The sequence below is a fragment of the Notechis scutatus genome, chromosome 11 (assembly GCF_049901735.1).
Source record: "Notechis scutatus isolate UNSWTSFEM ecotype Mainland chromosome 11, rNotScu1.2, whole genome shotgun sequence".
NCBI classification, from domain to species: domain Eukaryota; kingdom Metazoa; phylum Chordata; class Lepidosauria; order Squamata; family Elapidae; genus Notechis; species Notechis scutatus.
In genome coordinates, this window is record NC_142019.1 from 1,469,818 (window position 1) to 1,484,146 (window position 14,329).

General features: G+C 42.5%; 2 protein-coding genes and 1 long non-coding RNA gene across 3 annotated transcripts in view; 1 reads left to right on the forward strand and 2 right to left on the reverse strand.

Moving 5' to 3' along the window:
• Positions 1-2,472, reverse strand: part of COMMD4 (COMM domain containing 4) — a 6,903-nt gene extending 4,431 nt beyond the window's left edge. The window contains exons 1-4 of the mRNA XM_026684506.2: positions 2,391-2,472; positions 1,353-1,424; positions 1,087-1,152; positions 759-798 (exon numbers count right to left, since the gene is read on the reverse strand). Of these exons, the coding sequence (XP_026540291.1) occupies positions 759-798; positions 1,087-1,152; positions 1,353-1,424; positions 2,391-2,393 (181 nt within the window). The 5' untranslated portion in view covers positions 2,394-2,472. The remainder of the gene's footprint in view (positions 1-758; positions 799-1,086; positions 1,153-1,352; positions 1,425-2,390) is intronic.
• Positions 1-5,438, forward strand: part of LOC148129676 (uncharacterized) — an 11,719-nt gene extending 6,281 nt beyond the window's left edge. Inside the window, exon 3 of the long non-coding RNA XR_015750765.1 lies at positions 5,335-5,438. This is a non-coding gene — a long non-coding RNA (uncharacterized LOC148129676). The remainder of the gene's footprint in view (positions 1-5,334) is intronic.
• On the reverse strand, positions 4,438-10,599 carry ZP3 (zona pellucida glycoprotein 3). Its single transcript, XM_026684515.2, has 9 exons — positions 10,018-10,599; positions 9,239-9,357; positions 8,942-9,045; positions 8,157-8,334; positions 7,332-7,449; positions 7,133-7,224; positions 6,092-6,228; positions 5,296-5,412; positions 4,438-4,680 (listed from the first exon to the last, which is right to left on the reverse strand). Exons 1-9 carry the CDS (start codon positions 10,447-10,449, stop codon positions 4,562-4,564), a joined length of 1,416 nt encoding a protein of 471 aa, XP_026540300.2. The 5' UTR covers positions 10,450-10,599; the 3' UTR covers positions 4,438-4,561.
• Between the last annotated feature and the right edge of the window lie 3,730 nt (positions 10,600-14,329).

Consider the following 14,329-nt stretch of genomic DNA (forward strand, 5'->3'; position numbering starts at 1 on the left):
AAGCAAGTCTTCAGACCAACACATTTTATTGAAAAGGATATGAATGACTTATGCTGGCTGGGGAATTCTGGGAGTCAAAGTCCACACATCTTAAAGTTGCTGCTAGAATAGGGAAAACACCCTTCTATAATCAGCTCAAGGCCATGAATTGTTCCAGAACTGTGTATGTAGGTTTGCTGAAACATTTTGTTCAACATTTACCTATTTGGAAAAGAACTTAACCACAGTCTGTCAGTGTCATGGCTGACTAGGGAATTCTGTGAGTTGAAGTCCACTGGCATGTTACATTTTTCAACTTTCAATTCCCAAACATTAGGGCTGCTCAAAAGTTGTGACATGCCCTGGGGATTGTGAAGATGTTTTGGTTATTTTAATAATAATTTAGATGTGCTTGGTAAGTAGCTACATTTTGTTTGTTTCATTACCACATCTTAAAGCTGGCACGGTTGAGAAGCATTGGTCTCTGTAGTTTGGAATTCAAAGATGAACATGTAAGGTAGAGATAGCTTTACAGGATCTGTCATTTTTTGCTAGCTGCTCAGAGATGACCAATTTTGCAAGCCTCTTGCAAAAAGATACCAGTTGAAGTACAGCACCTTGTGCGCATACCCCATGCACGAATTTGCTTTCAGCACCAATACTAAGGAAGTAAATGCAACCCTGATTCTCAATTTTCAGTTGAGAAATGGTGACAGGATAGGAATTGGCTTAGCCGTATCTTAACTTAGCCCTTGGACATAGAAGGGAAGGATACTCACCAAACTTGGCATCTGATGTTAATTTCAGAATTTTGTCATACTGCAAGAGACAAAAGAACAATTTCTAGCTTGGGTCAGCTCAAACTTAACACTGGGGAGTCCCAACAACAAAACATTTTTTAATCCATCACAGAATTTTCTTTTGGGAGCTTCCAATTTAAGCACTCAATTGCCATGGAAACACAATTATGAATGGGGCAGCTGAACCTATTATTTAAAAAATAACATTTCACAGGGTTAATCTGAAAGTGCTTCTCTCTTACTGATCCTGGATTTATGCAAACTGAGTTTGGAAAGCATCCACAAAAGAGACTGAGCATGAACTCACATCAATGCCCTCTCCAAGCACATCCTTCAGAACCTGGGCACAGATCAGCTTGAGTTTCACCGAAGACTGGAAAAAAATACCAAAATGTGTCATAACCATCATCTTGATTTTTTTAAAATCCTCCCTTGGAGAACGATAGTTTGTCAGGCAAAATCTTACAATGGGGCAAATCCAGCTACAAAGTAGGCAATAAAATGCTAATACCGCCATATCTTAAAATAATTAAAATATTCATGGAACTCAAAGGGCCCCAAAAAATCACTTACTATTTTAGCCAAAGTGCTAATTTCTGCCAAGACCCAGTCAGGACAGTCCAAATCTCCACAGAATCGAAACCTCTGGCAGGAAGAAACAAAGTTTGAGTACTTTTCAACCACAGCAACTTTAAGATGGGTGGATTTCATCTCCCAGAATCTCCCATCTACCATGCATGGACTTCAACTCCCAGAATTCTTCCAGCCAGCATGCATGGAGTTCAACTCCCAGAATTCCTCCAGCCAGCATGCATGAACTTCAACTCCCAGAATTCCTCCAGCCAGCATGCATGAACTTCAACTCCCAGAATTCCTCCAGCCAGCATGCATGGAGTTCAACTCCCAGAATTCCTCCAGCCAGCATGCATGAACTTCAACTCCCAGAATTCTTTCAGCCAGCATGCATGGACTTCAACTCCCAGAATTCCTCCAGCCAGCATGCATGGAGTTCAACTCCCAGAATTCTTTCAGCCAGCATGCATGAACTTCAACTCCCAGAATTCCTCCAGCCAGCATGCATGGAGTTCAACTCCCAGAATTCTTTCAGCCAGCATGCATGGACTTCAACTCCCAGAATTCCTCCAGCCAGCATGCATGAACTTCAACTCCCAGAATTCCTCCAGCCAGCATGCATGGACTTCAACTCCCATTCATTCAGCCAGCATGCATGGACTCCAACACCCAGAATCCCCCATCTACTAGCATGCATGGACTTCAACTCCCAGAATTCCTCCAACCAGCATGCATGGACTCCAATTCCCAGAATTCTCCATCTAGCATGCATGGATTTCAACTTTCAACTCCCAGAATTCCTCCTGCCAGCATTAGGTGGACTTCAATTCTTAAAATGCAAGCTGGCTGGAGGAATTCTGGGAATTGAAGTCCACCCATTTTAGAATTACTGAGATTTTGCACTGACAAATGCACTACTCTGCACCCTTCTGCACTTGCGCCAATTTTTCTTTTAAAGAGCTGGGCTTTCTCCTCTAATCCTTAAAAATAAAACCCCCCTTTCCCCCTGTTTAGCAATAAAGCCACACCCCCACTCACCATCTTCCCCTGATCTGAGCAACACCCTCCTTCCTATGCAAAGCGAGTCACCTGACTTCTCTTTTCCACCCAATCACTGAAGAGCTTCCCTTGCATCACCTGACTTCCTTCTAGCCAATCCCTGAAAAGTTTCTGTTTTTCCAGCTGCCTGCTTTCTGCCCAATCCCTGAAGAGCTTCCTTGTTTACTTCTTTCTACCCAATCCCTGAAGAGCTTCCTTGTTTTTTACTTCTTTCTACCCAATCCCTGAAGAGCTTCCTTGTTTTTTCACTTCTTTCTACCCAATCCCTGAAGAGCTTTCTTGTTTTTTTTCACTTTCTACCCAATCCCTGAAGAGCTTCCTTGTTTTTTACTTTTCTACCCAATCCCTGAAGAGCTTCCTTGTTTTTCCAGCTTCCTTCCTCCTAGCCAATCCCTGAAGAGCTTCCCTTGCATCAGCTGACCGAGAACAAGTCAGCTGACCGTTAGTGGCTCTTGTTGCTTGCTGGGGCGACGCGTGTTCTGTTGAACGTGGGGACCGCATGTGTTTAAATAGCTAACGCGTGTATCAGCTCTTTTGCAAGGCTCATTTCAAGATCTCAGCTTTTCCATCTCAGTTCCCAATTCAGTATATAAAAGGAACTTTGGGAAGGTTTTGCCTGGCTGCCCATAAGAGTACAAAACAAAAGTTATTCAGTTTTTATATCTTGGATTTTTGTTTGAAATGTGGGGCAACGTTTTGCCATAGCCCTGCCTCATTGGTGAAATCATACGAATGTTGAAGTTTAAGCCCTTCTCTGCTTTTCACTCTATTCCTCCTCCCCAATCTGCAAAATGAATCCAATTTAATATTTTAAGCTGGTTTTTTAAAAATGTTTAGTTCTGCATGCTGCCCAGAGGTCACTGCAGCTGGTTGGCCAATAACATTTAAAAAAAATAAAATAAAATCCTGGCATGAGGGAGGAGCTGATATTTTGAGGGGTGAACTTGTGTTATTATTCTTTTGCAACCCTTTAATATTTTGCAAATATTCTGATATTTTGAGGGGTGAACTTTAAAGTTAGGAGCTGAGAGGCAATGCATTGTTATTGAGAAAAACCCAGTTTCCATCTTCTAGATGTAGGAAGTTAGCACCCACCCCTCTCCTAGAAAAATGAAATATCCTAGGAAATATTAAAAAGGCAGAATATTTCCCCTAAGAAGAGTAGAAACTCAGAAGCAGAAACTCACCCCCACCTTTGCTAATGGACCATTGGACCATTACTCTGGCCTAGGCCAGTCTATTTTACATAACAAAGATCTACTCCAGGTAGAGCTATAATAGGAATTGCCCAAAGCCCTTTCATTACATCATCATCCAGCAAGGCTCAACCAAACCTGGGACTAGGGACAGCCTGTAGAGAACCCCATAGCCCCACGGAGGTTTACCCCCCCCCACCAACCCCACCCCCACCAAACCCCCCCCAAACAAACAACCCCCCCCCCCCCCCCCCCCCCCCCCCCCCCCCCCCCCCCCCCCCCCCCCCTTCACCCCCCCCCCCCCCCCCCCCCCCCCCCCCCCCCCCCCCCCCCCCCCCCCCCCCCCCCCCCCCCCCCCCCCCCCCCCCCCCCCTCCTTGAACTGAACCCAGAAGGATAATTCTTCCAGCATAGATAATTGGTTAGTATTTTATTTACAGGCAATTCTATGAGTTGATCTTAAAGATTTAAGCTGAGTATATCTAGCACTTGAAACCCAAATGACATTTTAAGCCACTAACTCCACACAAGGCCTTATTTATCAAACGATTTTGAAGCAAGTTGTGTCCCAACATAACATTAGACCACAAGCTTAGGAGGACCCAAACAGGACTGAATGAGAGTTCTTAAAAGTGAATACAACTTTTTAAGTGCTTGTACATAAGGTTCAATTGAAGGGGGGCGGGGAAAATGGTGACCAAGCACTGCCTCAATTAACAACAGAGAGAAGTGGTAGCTTTGTGAAGTCCAAAAGAATTCAGAATTATTTTTTGAAGTGAGCACAGTCTTAGTAAGACACAAATCCTCTAACCTTTATTTTGATGCTTCAGATGTTTTCTATGCAAACAGAGTTATATATTTGTTTATTGAACAAGTTGTAGGGGATAAAAAGAAACAAGTTTTTTGTTAAGGCTTGATTTGTTTATTTTAACATCCTTACACACTGCATAACAACTTAAGAAGAATTATAAGGTCTTTTCCTAGTACAAAAGATTCCTAGAGTGGTCAGGGCCAAGCTTGTAGTAAGGGCTATTAAGATGATCCCCAACAGCATCCAAGGAAATTGGAAGAAGCCTGAAAAGAAGAAGAACAGATTCTCTTAAACAGCTTTTTTTGCACTGAAAATTAAAAGTAAGGAATATCATACACAGCAGGAAATGAAGAGCTAAACATTCTGGTTTTCCTTCCCTACAAACAAAGAGTGGAACTTAATGACAAGCAAGTGCCATTGAGGTTAATGTCAGGGCTCCAACAAGTCCCCCTCATTCAAAGCAAAAGTCTCTTTTTAGTTGACAGTTACTGTTATCCCAAATTTTTACTCTGGGAATTTGCCCCCGTCAAAAGTCTGAACAAAAGTTCCTTGCAGATTTATAATTGGACAAGATTACTGTTGATAAGATAAAGGGTGACTTCCTCCGAGTCCATCTTTCTGGCTCCAAGTAAGACAATTATATAGAATTTCACTAAATTTCATGCAGTTAATACTAAAGCCAATGGAAGTAATGGTTTGAGTGTCAGATTAAAGAACTGTAATCACATGGAAAGGCTCTGGGGATTACTGTGGTCCTGAGGTCACAAAAGCTGTATGCCTCTGATTTAGCAAGCGATGTAAATATATCCGGTTATGGTTAGTCAACAAATCATGGATTAACACAATGTCTGAACTCCATAATCAGCATGATACTGTACCATGTTCTGCTGATAAGACCAACTTATTTCGATTGTCAGGAGTTCTGGAAGTCATGTACGAGTCAAGAATGAGGATGGGACCGAGCATCACGTCAACATTGGCCTCCTTCGATTTATCTGCACAAGAACAAGATTCACAAGACATTTACATTAATGTAGAGAGCGCCAGTTTGGTGTAGTGGTTAAGACTTAAGACATCAGGCTAGAAACTTGGAGGCTGTTGAGTTCTAGACCTGGCTTAGGTACAAAGCTAGCTTATGTGACCTTGAGGCTTGGACCTGCCCCAACTTGGTCAGTTAGAAAAGAAACTCTCTCAAATCCATTGTTAAGGAAAGTACTCTTTACTAAAACCAAGTGGTTACAGAGAACCAAAGCCTGATATAAGTTTTTCATGCCCAAAGCATGCGGTTAACTTTTCCCTTGATCCCTGGTTTCGCGGTGCTGCATTCCCATAGTGTGTAGTTTTATTTCCCTTCATGCTAACTTCCCCCTTATCCCAACCTTACAGTTCCTCCTTCCTCCCAGTTACGTATGGCAGGCTGGCAGCCAGCAAAACATGGCGTAGCAGGATGGCAATCCTGACAGGGCCAGTCACTTTCTTTCAGTCCTAGGAAGGAGGCAGTGGCAAACCCCTTCTGAAAACCCTTGCCAAGAAAACTGCAGGGACTTGTACAGCCAATCTCTGAGAATTGGACACAATTGTCCCTCATGTAATTCTTCAAGAAGTAGAACAGCTGCTTCTGAATATCATTCAAGGGAATAGCTTTTCCCCCTCTACCAAACCTCGATTACATACCCAATTTAGCAGCCACGTCTCTGCCCAGTCGTCTTCCCCATTGGTCCAAGTGGCTGCTACCTTGACCCGTAGTTCGAACACAATGCTTGGTTTCACAGCAAGAGCAAATATCTGTGGTGCCTTCAACTGGAACCCAACTGTGGTGAAAAAAGCCAAAGAGAAACACTTCCTGTAAGGGTGAGCCAATATTTATTTAGTCAGATTAACAGAATTGGAACAGAGTAGGTCATCTAGTCCAACCCCACCCCCTCAGGCAGTAGACCCTACATCATTTTTGACAGATGGCAGTCCAGTGTCTTCTTGAAAGCCTCCAGTATCAAATACTTTCCCCTCTTAATAGACCAAAGGATGGATACTTGGCTATATTCTAAGTTACTGATAGTTGATGTCTTAAGTTCAAGTATTTACTTAGCCTAAGATCAATTGGGCTTACAAGTTTGTTAGGTTGGTTTCTGCTTAAGATACGGAATAACTCAGCCAATTGTGGTTTATGTAGAACTCTATCATGTACAAAATACCTTATACTATTTGTACTAAGTATAGCTAAACCCTATATAAAAAATATTGTTTTATTTTTGAATAAGTCATTTAACAGGGTAAGGGATAAGAGAAAAACCAGGCATAAGAACTAGTTCAGGAAGTTGAGATTTCTAACAGGTTCACCTATCAGGATATTCATTCATGGAAGACTTGTTCAAATACGGAAAAGTATGTTCTTCAAACCACTGCAGGAAGCTGAGAAGGTCCTTACAGTGTATAAATTAATCTGTCTTGGAGTAAAAAAAAAGTATGCAATAGCCAGTTAGGTTAGATACTGATTTCCAAGCTATTGGTGTGTAGCTCAAAGCAACATAATCACCAAGTCTTCCAAAATAAAATGAATCTAAAACATTTTTCTCCAAAGAAACAGATAAATTACATCAAAGGAACTAAGTTGCAAGCTCAAATTTCTGTTGACTAAGCCTACTTAATGTCCTCCTACAGTGATACTTGGCTTAATAGCCAGATGACTTGACCCTGTAAGAATGTCAGGTTGCTTACCTGTTCCTAGCTGGATAGAAGGAACAAGCTTTGTTCTCAGCATCAGGACCCTGAGTAGCTGCAGCCACCTTCAAATGGCAAGTGATGTAGATCTAGGAACAAAGTAAAAGGTGGTTCAACCTAGGTTTATGACATGACCAAGAGTGAAACTTCAAAAATATGGCCGTTAGGAGCTGGGCTTTAGAAGAAGGACTCTTACCAGATCTCGGGGGTCCTTACTAAAACGGAAGACATCTACTGTGAATTGGAGTACATCATCCCTGAACCTTGGCATTGAGAAGGTTGAGTTGGAATCAAATCGTCCATCTACCAGGCAGCTGGAGGACACAACACTTGTCAACAATGCTTCCTAACTTTGGACTCACTTGGTTAAGTTAGTGCATTTTAGTGTCTTTGGGCAATCTCCACACAACAGGCCTAACCTTGTTGTGTTTAATGTAGTTGTGAGTCTGCTTTGTGAGCCCCAAAGTTCCCAGTTTGGTTCAGAAATAACCAATAAAAACCACACTACATGCAGGATTACCATCCAATACAAGCACTCAAGGGCACAGATGGAATTCAAAGCGATTGGCACTATCACTTCAAGTTAAAATAGAATTTTTATATAATGCAGAAAGAAAGCAGGTCTGAAGGAGGTTTAACAACCCAACCTTGATAGCAGGGATGAGTTGATGGCTTTCCTTGTGGATACAAACATAGAACAAGAACTTTCTTGCAAGCAAGGACCAGAAGGCCAAGATAACAGAAAACCCAATTTAAATATAAATTTAGCAAGTTTTTGTGGGATTCTTGGTGCCCCTCTGAGCTTGGTTGCTTTCTGATCTTTTAAGGATAGAGCAGCCTTCCTATATAGGATCTGGGAGAATTGTTCATCCCAAAAGTTTGCATCCAGCAGTGGGCCAGGAATAGGGAGAATTCTGGGAATTGAAGTCCACAAGTCTGAAAGTTGCCAAGTTTGAGGACCCTTGCATAAGAAGGTTCAGTGCAAATGGGAAGAGAGATGATAGCCAGAGGGAACTCTTACCCCTTGTAGTCGATGATGGGATAGCGGGGATTGGAATCTGCCTCTGGGCTCAACGTGGCTACACAGCTATCCACAAAGAGTCGGAGAGGTGTGTGGTTTTCTGCAATTACTTGAGCCTGAATGTACATCACTTCTCCCAACTGGTAGCCATTGGAAGCTCTCTCTGTGCTCCAGTCCTCTGAAAACCAAAATCATCATACTCTCATAGGACAACTTCTTGGATGCAAATCTCAAACTAATGAGCCCAATTCAAATAAGGGCAAACGGTCCTTTTTTTTTCTCCCATCTATCATGTCTGCAAACGAATATGCACCCCAGTCCTAATTCTTATATCGGTGTGTCAAACCATTTTTAAATTTTGTGTGCCCCCTGAATCTGCTGCAATCTTCCAAAATATGCAGAAACCAGTACACACCAATATCTGCATTCCCCCACCCCCCACCCAAATTTGAAGAATTATTAGGAACTCTGGAAATGCCAGTCAGAAACTGTGCAAAAGTGTGTATTGTGCACAATTATGTTTGCAAGGCATATGTACAAATGCACATACATTGTCTGGCCTTATGCGCAAAGCAATGCAAAAGTGGAATCAATTTTTTTAACCAATTTTAAAAAATGGTTTCACTAAAGCCAATGTGAAAAAAATGTAATTTGTGCACAATTTAGGTTTAAACTCATTGGACACTCCTGTTCAGGAAACTCATGAAGGAAGAGGGGGCTTCTGGAAGTGATTATGGGCCACCAAATCATTTCCCAACTCCTAGCAACCACATAAAAAGAAGTACCATTCATCAAATGTAGAGAGAAGCGAAGTTTTTCTTCCGCAGAAATAGTTGACGCGAACGGAATCCATGTTGGCTTGATTGCATTACTGCTTACATTGTTTCTCCTGAAAATAAGAGACAGGTAAGGTCTCCCCAAAATAACAAGTCATTATCCACCAGGGCTATCTCCAGAAATTCTGCTGCCTTGGGTGGATAAGTTCTTTTATTCAACAGTATGTTCTCACCTCCCACCCAAGGTAACCATCTCTAACAGTCAAGCCAACCTCACCTTTTATTAATTTCATCCTCTGAACTCACCTTGGGTAGTGACACTCAATGGGAACATCAACTGGGCTAGTTCTTACAATTACACTGTGGGAAGAAGGCGTTGGCTTGTAATGAAGGCTAATGCTGTAGACAAGAAAGTCTGGAGTCATCTAGAGAAAGGAGAGAGAGATACAAGATACAGAAATAAACCAGAAGTTAATTTGGTGCTTGGAATACAGGGGGAATTTCTTGGTATGGGGAAAAACACAGGTTCTTCAAACTCTTGGAATAGCAGAAACATAGAATAGCAGAAAACCTCACACCAAGCCCGTTCTGAGTTCTTTAATTCTTGGTTGTTTTTTTTTCCAAGTTTAAGGCAGCTAGCAGCCAAACAAATTTTAAACAAACCCCAGGTGAGACACAAAAGTAACGAAAGCCTTTTCTACACTTTTGCATTTTTCAGAAAGTTAGTTCCACCCAGTTGTGACTTGCAAAAGAATGCTGTTTTAATTGCATTCTTCTAACAACTCCCAGAGATAACAGGGTACTTTTAGAACAGAAAGAGAACTGAAAGAGGAAGAAAGGAAAGGAAGGGGAAAAAAACAGTATCTAGGAAAGAGAAACATTGTGGTTCTTGTGAACAAGCCAGTTGTTTTATTGTCCTGAAAATTAGGGTCTCTTGCTTGAAGCAGGGGGCTGGACTAGAAGACCTTCAAGGTCCCTTCCAGCTCTATTCTGGTTCTAATTACTAGAACTGGCTATCATGGTTACATTCTAGGACCTGCCAAAGGAGACAAGGATTGGGTTCTCAAAACACCTTTCCCTCTTACCTGCAAAACACTCCCACACTCATGAAGGCCTGCATAAAAAATAACTGTGTTCTCAGCAGCGTTGTAGGTCGTGGGTTGGCAGCCAGTTGGACCCAAGCTCAGGTCCTCCACCTGGACGAGCCTCCCTGTGCCAAAGAGGTCTCTCTTCACGGTCACCATGACATGGGCTTCTTCACACTGGGCCAGCACAGGTGACAGGAGGGACAAAGCTCGTGCCTGAGAAGCGTCTACCCAAGCATAAGGGTAAGTCTCAACCCCAGAAGGTAGATAATGCTGCCTCATAGGAGCAGGTGTGCCAGAAAACCCCCAGACATAATCTTGGGGGTCCAAGGAGGCCACTTCTCCCATTAGCCAACAAGCTAAAACAATGGCCAGTTTCTGTAAGGGTCCCATCCTTGTCTGTTCTAGGAAGCTGGCAGAAAAGATCAGCATCTACCCAGGATCCTTTTTATTCTAGGCGGCTCCTGAAGGCCAACCTTCCCTCACCTGACTGAAATAAGGAGGCAGCTAATCAGCTTCAGCCAGTGCAAATTCTGCAAAGCACCAAGAAAACATGAGTTTGGATCTCCACCCCTCAGCTGCAGGCTCTCTTGGGCCAGAGGGAGGAGGACATTTAATGGAGGTTAAGAGTTTCAGTCTGTCTTCTGAAAGTACTTAGATTTACATAGGGCCAAGGAGGGTGTAATCAACTGGCTGAAACTACATGGGAGCATCTCAGAGGTGCTTTTTCCAAAACTAACAGACTTCCTTGGTTTTTTTTTTTTTTAATGTTTCTCTTCTCATCCAAGAAGCTTCTTCAGTTCAGAAGAAGCAGCTTCATGGATGAGCAATGAAATATTTTCAAAGGGGAAAAAAAAGCCAAGAAGAGATGGGACAACTATCTGTCTGACGTGGCATAGGGTTTTGTTTGAACAGGGGGTTGGACTAGAGGATCTTCAAGGTCTCCTTTCAAGTCGCGTTATTTTTTTTAAAGTTCCATTGCTATTTGGAAAAACCAAGAAAGTCCAGGTGCCTTTTGGAAAATGCACCTTTGGAACAACCATGTTAGATCAGAGGTCTTCAAACTTGACAGCTTTAAGACTTGTGGACTTCAACTCCCAGAATTCCTCCTTCAGTCATGTTAGCTGAGGAATTCTGGGAGTTGAAGTCCACAAGTCTTAAACTGGCCAAGTTTGAAGATCCTTGGCCTGGATGGTTGAGAATCTCCAGAGACACACCCAGGAGGGATCTGGAGCAGAGAAGATAGAAGCTCTCCACAAAAAAACTGGGAGAGGAATTTTAGGTAGGTCCACCACATCTTGAACATGCAAGACAAGAGGGCATCTCAAAGAACTCTTGGAAGTAAAGCCCAAAGCAATAATAACAGGTTCACCTGTCCTCTGGGTGCTTTTCCTCTCCCCCCCTTCTCTTTTCCTTTCCCCCCCCCCCCCCCCCCCCCCCCCCCCCCCCCCCCCGCGGCCGGGCGGGGCGGGCCCCCCCCCCCCCGCCCCCCCCCCCCCCTCTTAATATGACCTCTAAGAGCAAGGGCCTTCAAACTTGGCAAGTTTAAGACTTGCAGACTTCAACTCTTAGAATTCCTGAGCTAACATGACTGGAGGAAGATTTCTGGGAGTTGAAGTCCACCAGTCTTAAAGCTGGCAAGTTTGAAGACTCCTGTGTAAGTCTCCCCAAATTTTATCCCTACAGAAACCATTTGGTATGGTGGGCTGAGGGAACCTGACTGCCTTCTCTCCCAAGTTCTGAGGTCAGGTAGGGAATTTGAACCCAGGTCTAGAATGATGTTTGCTTAAGTTTAGACTAAATGACTGACTGAATGCAGTACAGTAGTGAGTGATCAGCCGCTTTCATATTTGGGGTAAAATATTCCAATGTTTGAGTAAATTATAATTACATACACTATATCACACAGAGACATTTTGCTGAACTAAATTTGTTTTCTTTACTTAGTAACTCTATAAAAAATAAGTTGGTCATGCTTGGAAGCCATAATTCATATATACTCCTAGTTTACTACTAGGCAGACATTCTTGGCTGGTTCAAAAGAATCTAACATTAGCAATATTTTAGCTACAGACTGTGTGAGATCAGCCATTCATGGGCTTTGCAAGTTTAATCCTTGTTGGAATAAGAAATTTCCTACCTTCTGGGCTGGGTTCACACCACACAAGATGCAAATAAACTATGATGGCTTGATGTAGTAGCCCTGCTTGGATTTTGTCCGAAAGATACTGTATAACAATATGATATTTGTAAGCAAGGCAAGCAGATCTCATCTTAAAGCAAACTTGGCACCTTGAAAATTTCTGAACCTCAACTCCCAGAATTCCCCAGCCAGCATCCCTGGTTGGGGAATTCTGGGATATTTATTTATTTTATTTATTTATTTGGTTTGTCAATTTCTTACAAGATAATAGGTATAAGTAAAAATGTAGTTATGAATACATGGATACATATAAGAAAAATTATACGGCAGAATCTCATCTGCCATCATCAGGCTTCTGTATTGTGTTCGTCTGTGCACAGACGAACACAATACAGAAGCCTGATGATGGCAGATGAGATTCTGCTGAAATGTTGCTACAACTTTAAAAGCACAACTATAATGACGTGGGAAAATACCTGAACAAAGCTGAATACCATACATGTAAGTACCCGCGAAAACTTAACACACACACACACATATATATGTGAAACAATAGGACAGGGATGGTAGGCACATTGGTGCGCTTATGCACGCCCCTACACACCTCTTAGGAAAGGGGTGAGGTCAAAAGTAGACAGTCTAAGGTTAAAGTTTTTGGGGTTTGGGGAAGAAACCACAGAGTTAGGTAGAGTATTCCAGACATTGACCACTCTGTTGCTGAAGTCGTATTTCCTGCAATCAAGTTTGGTGCGGTTAACCATGAGTTTGTATCTATTGTTTGCTCTTGTATTGTCGTGGCTGAAGCTGAAGTATTCATTGACATGTAAGACATAGCCATGTATGATTTTATGTACTATACTTAGGTTGGACCGAAGGCCGTGTAGTGCTACGTTTTCTAGGTCTAGAATTTTAAGTCTGGGGTGGTATGAAGTCCAGACTTCTTCAAGTTGCTAAAATTGGGAAGCACTACCTTAAAAATAGTTGCGTTCTGCAAGGATGGCATTCTGGCTTTGCCATTTTCTAAACAAGAACCAGATATGTGTGTGTGTGTGTGTGTGTGTTATACATATGGTGACACCCAGTCACCTAAGACAGGGGTCCCCAACCACTGGTCCCCGGACCGGTACCGGTCCGTGGATCATTTTTTACAGGGCCACAAAGCTTGGGCGCCGCCATCTTGTTTCGACGGCGCTTCCGTGTTTTTGGTTGCTTCCGGGTTTTCAGTTGGAAAGCGGCATTTGGGTGCTCACGCCTTAGTTTCGTCGAAGAGGGGGGGCGGCTTCAAACGAAGAGCTGTCCCGATGGCGGTGGAATCTCGCGTTACTCAGGTACCGGTCCGTGGAAGAATAAATAATTGTGAAACCGGTCCGTGGTTCAAAAAAGGTTGGGGGCCACTGACCTAAGAGACAAACAGCTGAGCCAAACTGTGGTTATAGTTTCAGATTCAATGCAGGAGGAGAATACATGCAGCTAGAGGAATATCAGGTGCGTGTCCTAATGAACAGGTTTCAATGAAAATGGAGGAGAGAAACTCAAAAAATAATACAGCTTTATTGGTTTGCGTTTATGGTGGAAAAAGGAGTCTGTTGAAGCATCTGTTTTCAATAATCTCACAATACCAACATGTAATTTTGTGGATAGAAGCTCGGCCTCAAATCGTTAGATTAACTGACCTCCAAAAAACAACCGGATACTTAAGGATTTGAAGTGACCAAGTAGGCTTTGAGAGGTGAGTACTGTCAACAGCATATAAAGAGAATCTGTATAAGATGTTTTATAGATGGCATTTTGCGCCAGCAAGGTTGGCAAAGATGTTTAAAGATAAATCAGCAAAATGTTGGAAATGCCACCAAACACCCGGCACATATTACCATATATGATGGACATGCTTTGAAGCAAAAAGTACTGGACAAAAATATGGCTATGGTTGGAACCAATGATACAACAATGTGTTGACTTAAAACCAGAAATATTCCTATTGGGGATCTTACCTGAAACATAGAGTACAGAGAATGTATACTTGATTATTCATGTACTAACTGCAGTGAGAATTGTATTTGCTCAAAACTGGAAAAAGGAACAAGATTTCTACTGAAGAAAATGTGATTAGGAAAACATTAGAATGTACAGAAATGATTAGATTAACACTTGCAATTAAAGACAGAGAGA

What these genes read in the sequence shown, in the direction of transcription:
- ZP3 (XM_026684515.2), bottom strand. Translation starts at nt 10,449, where the DNA reads ATGCTGATCTTTTCTGCCAGCTTCCTAGAACAGACAAGGATGGGACCC. An exon ending in CCCATCATCGACTACAAGGG is followed by an intron (nt 7,450 to 8,156) that starts GTAAGAGTTCCC and finishes TGTGTCCTCCAG; the next exon opens with CTGCCTGGTAGATGGACGAT. An exon ending in GGTCTTATCAGCAGAACATG is followed by an intron (nt 4,681 to 5,295) that starts GTACAGTATCAT and finishes TCTTCTTTTCAG; the next exon opens with GCTTCTTCCAATTTCCTTGG.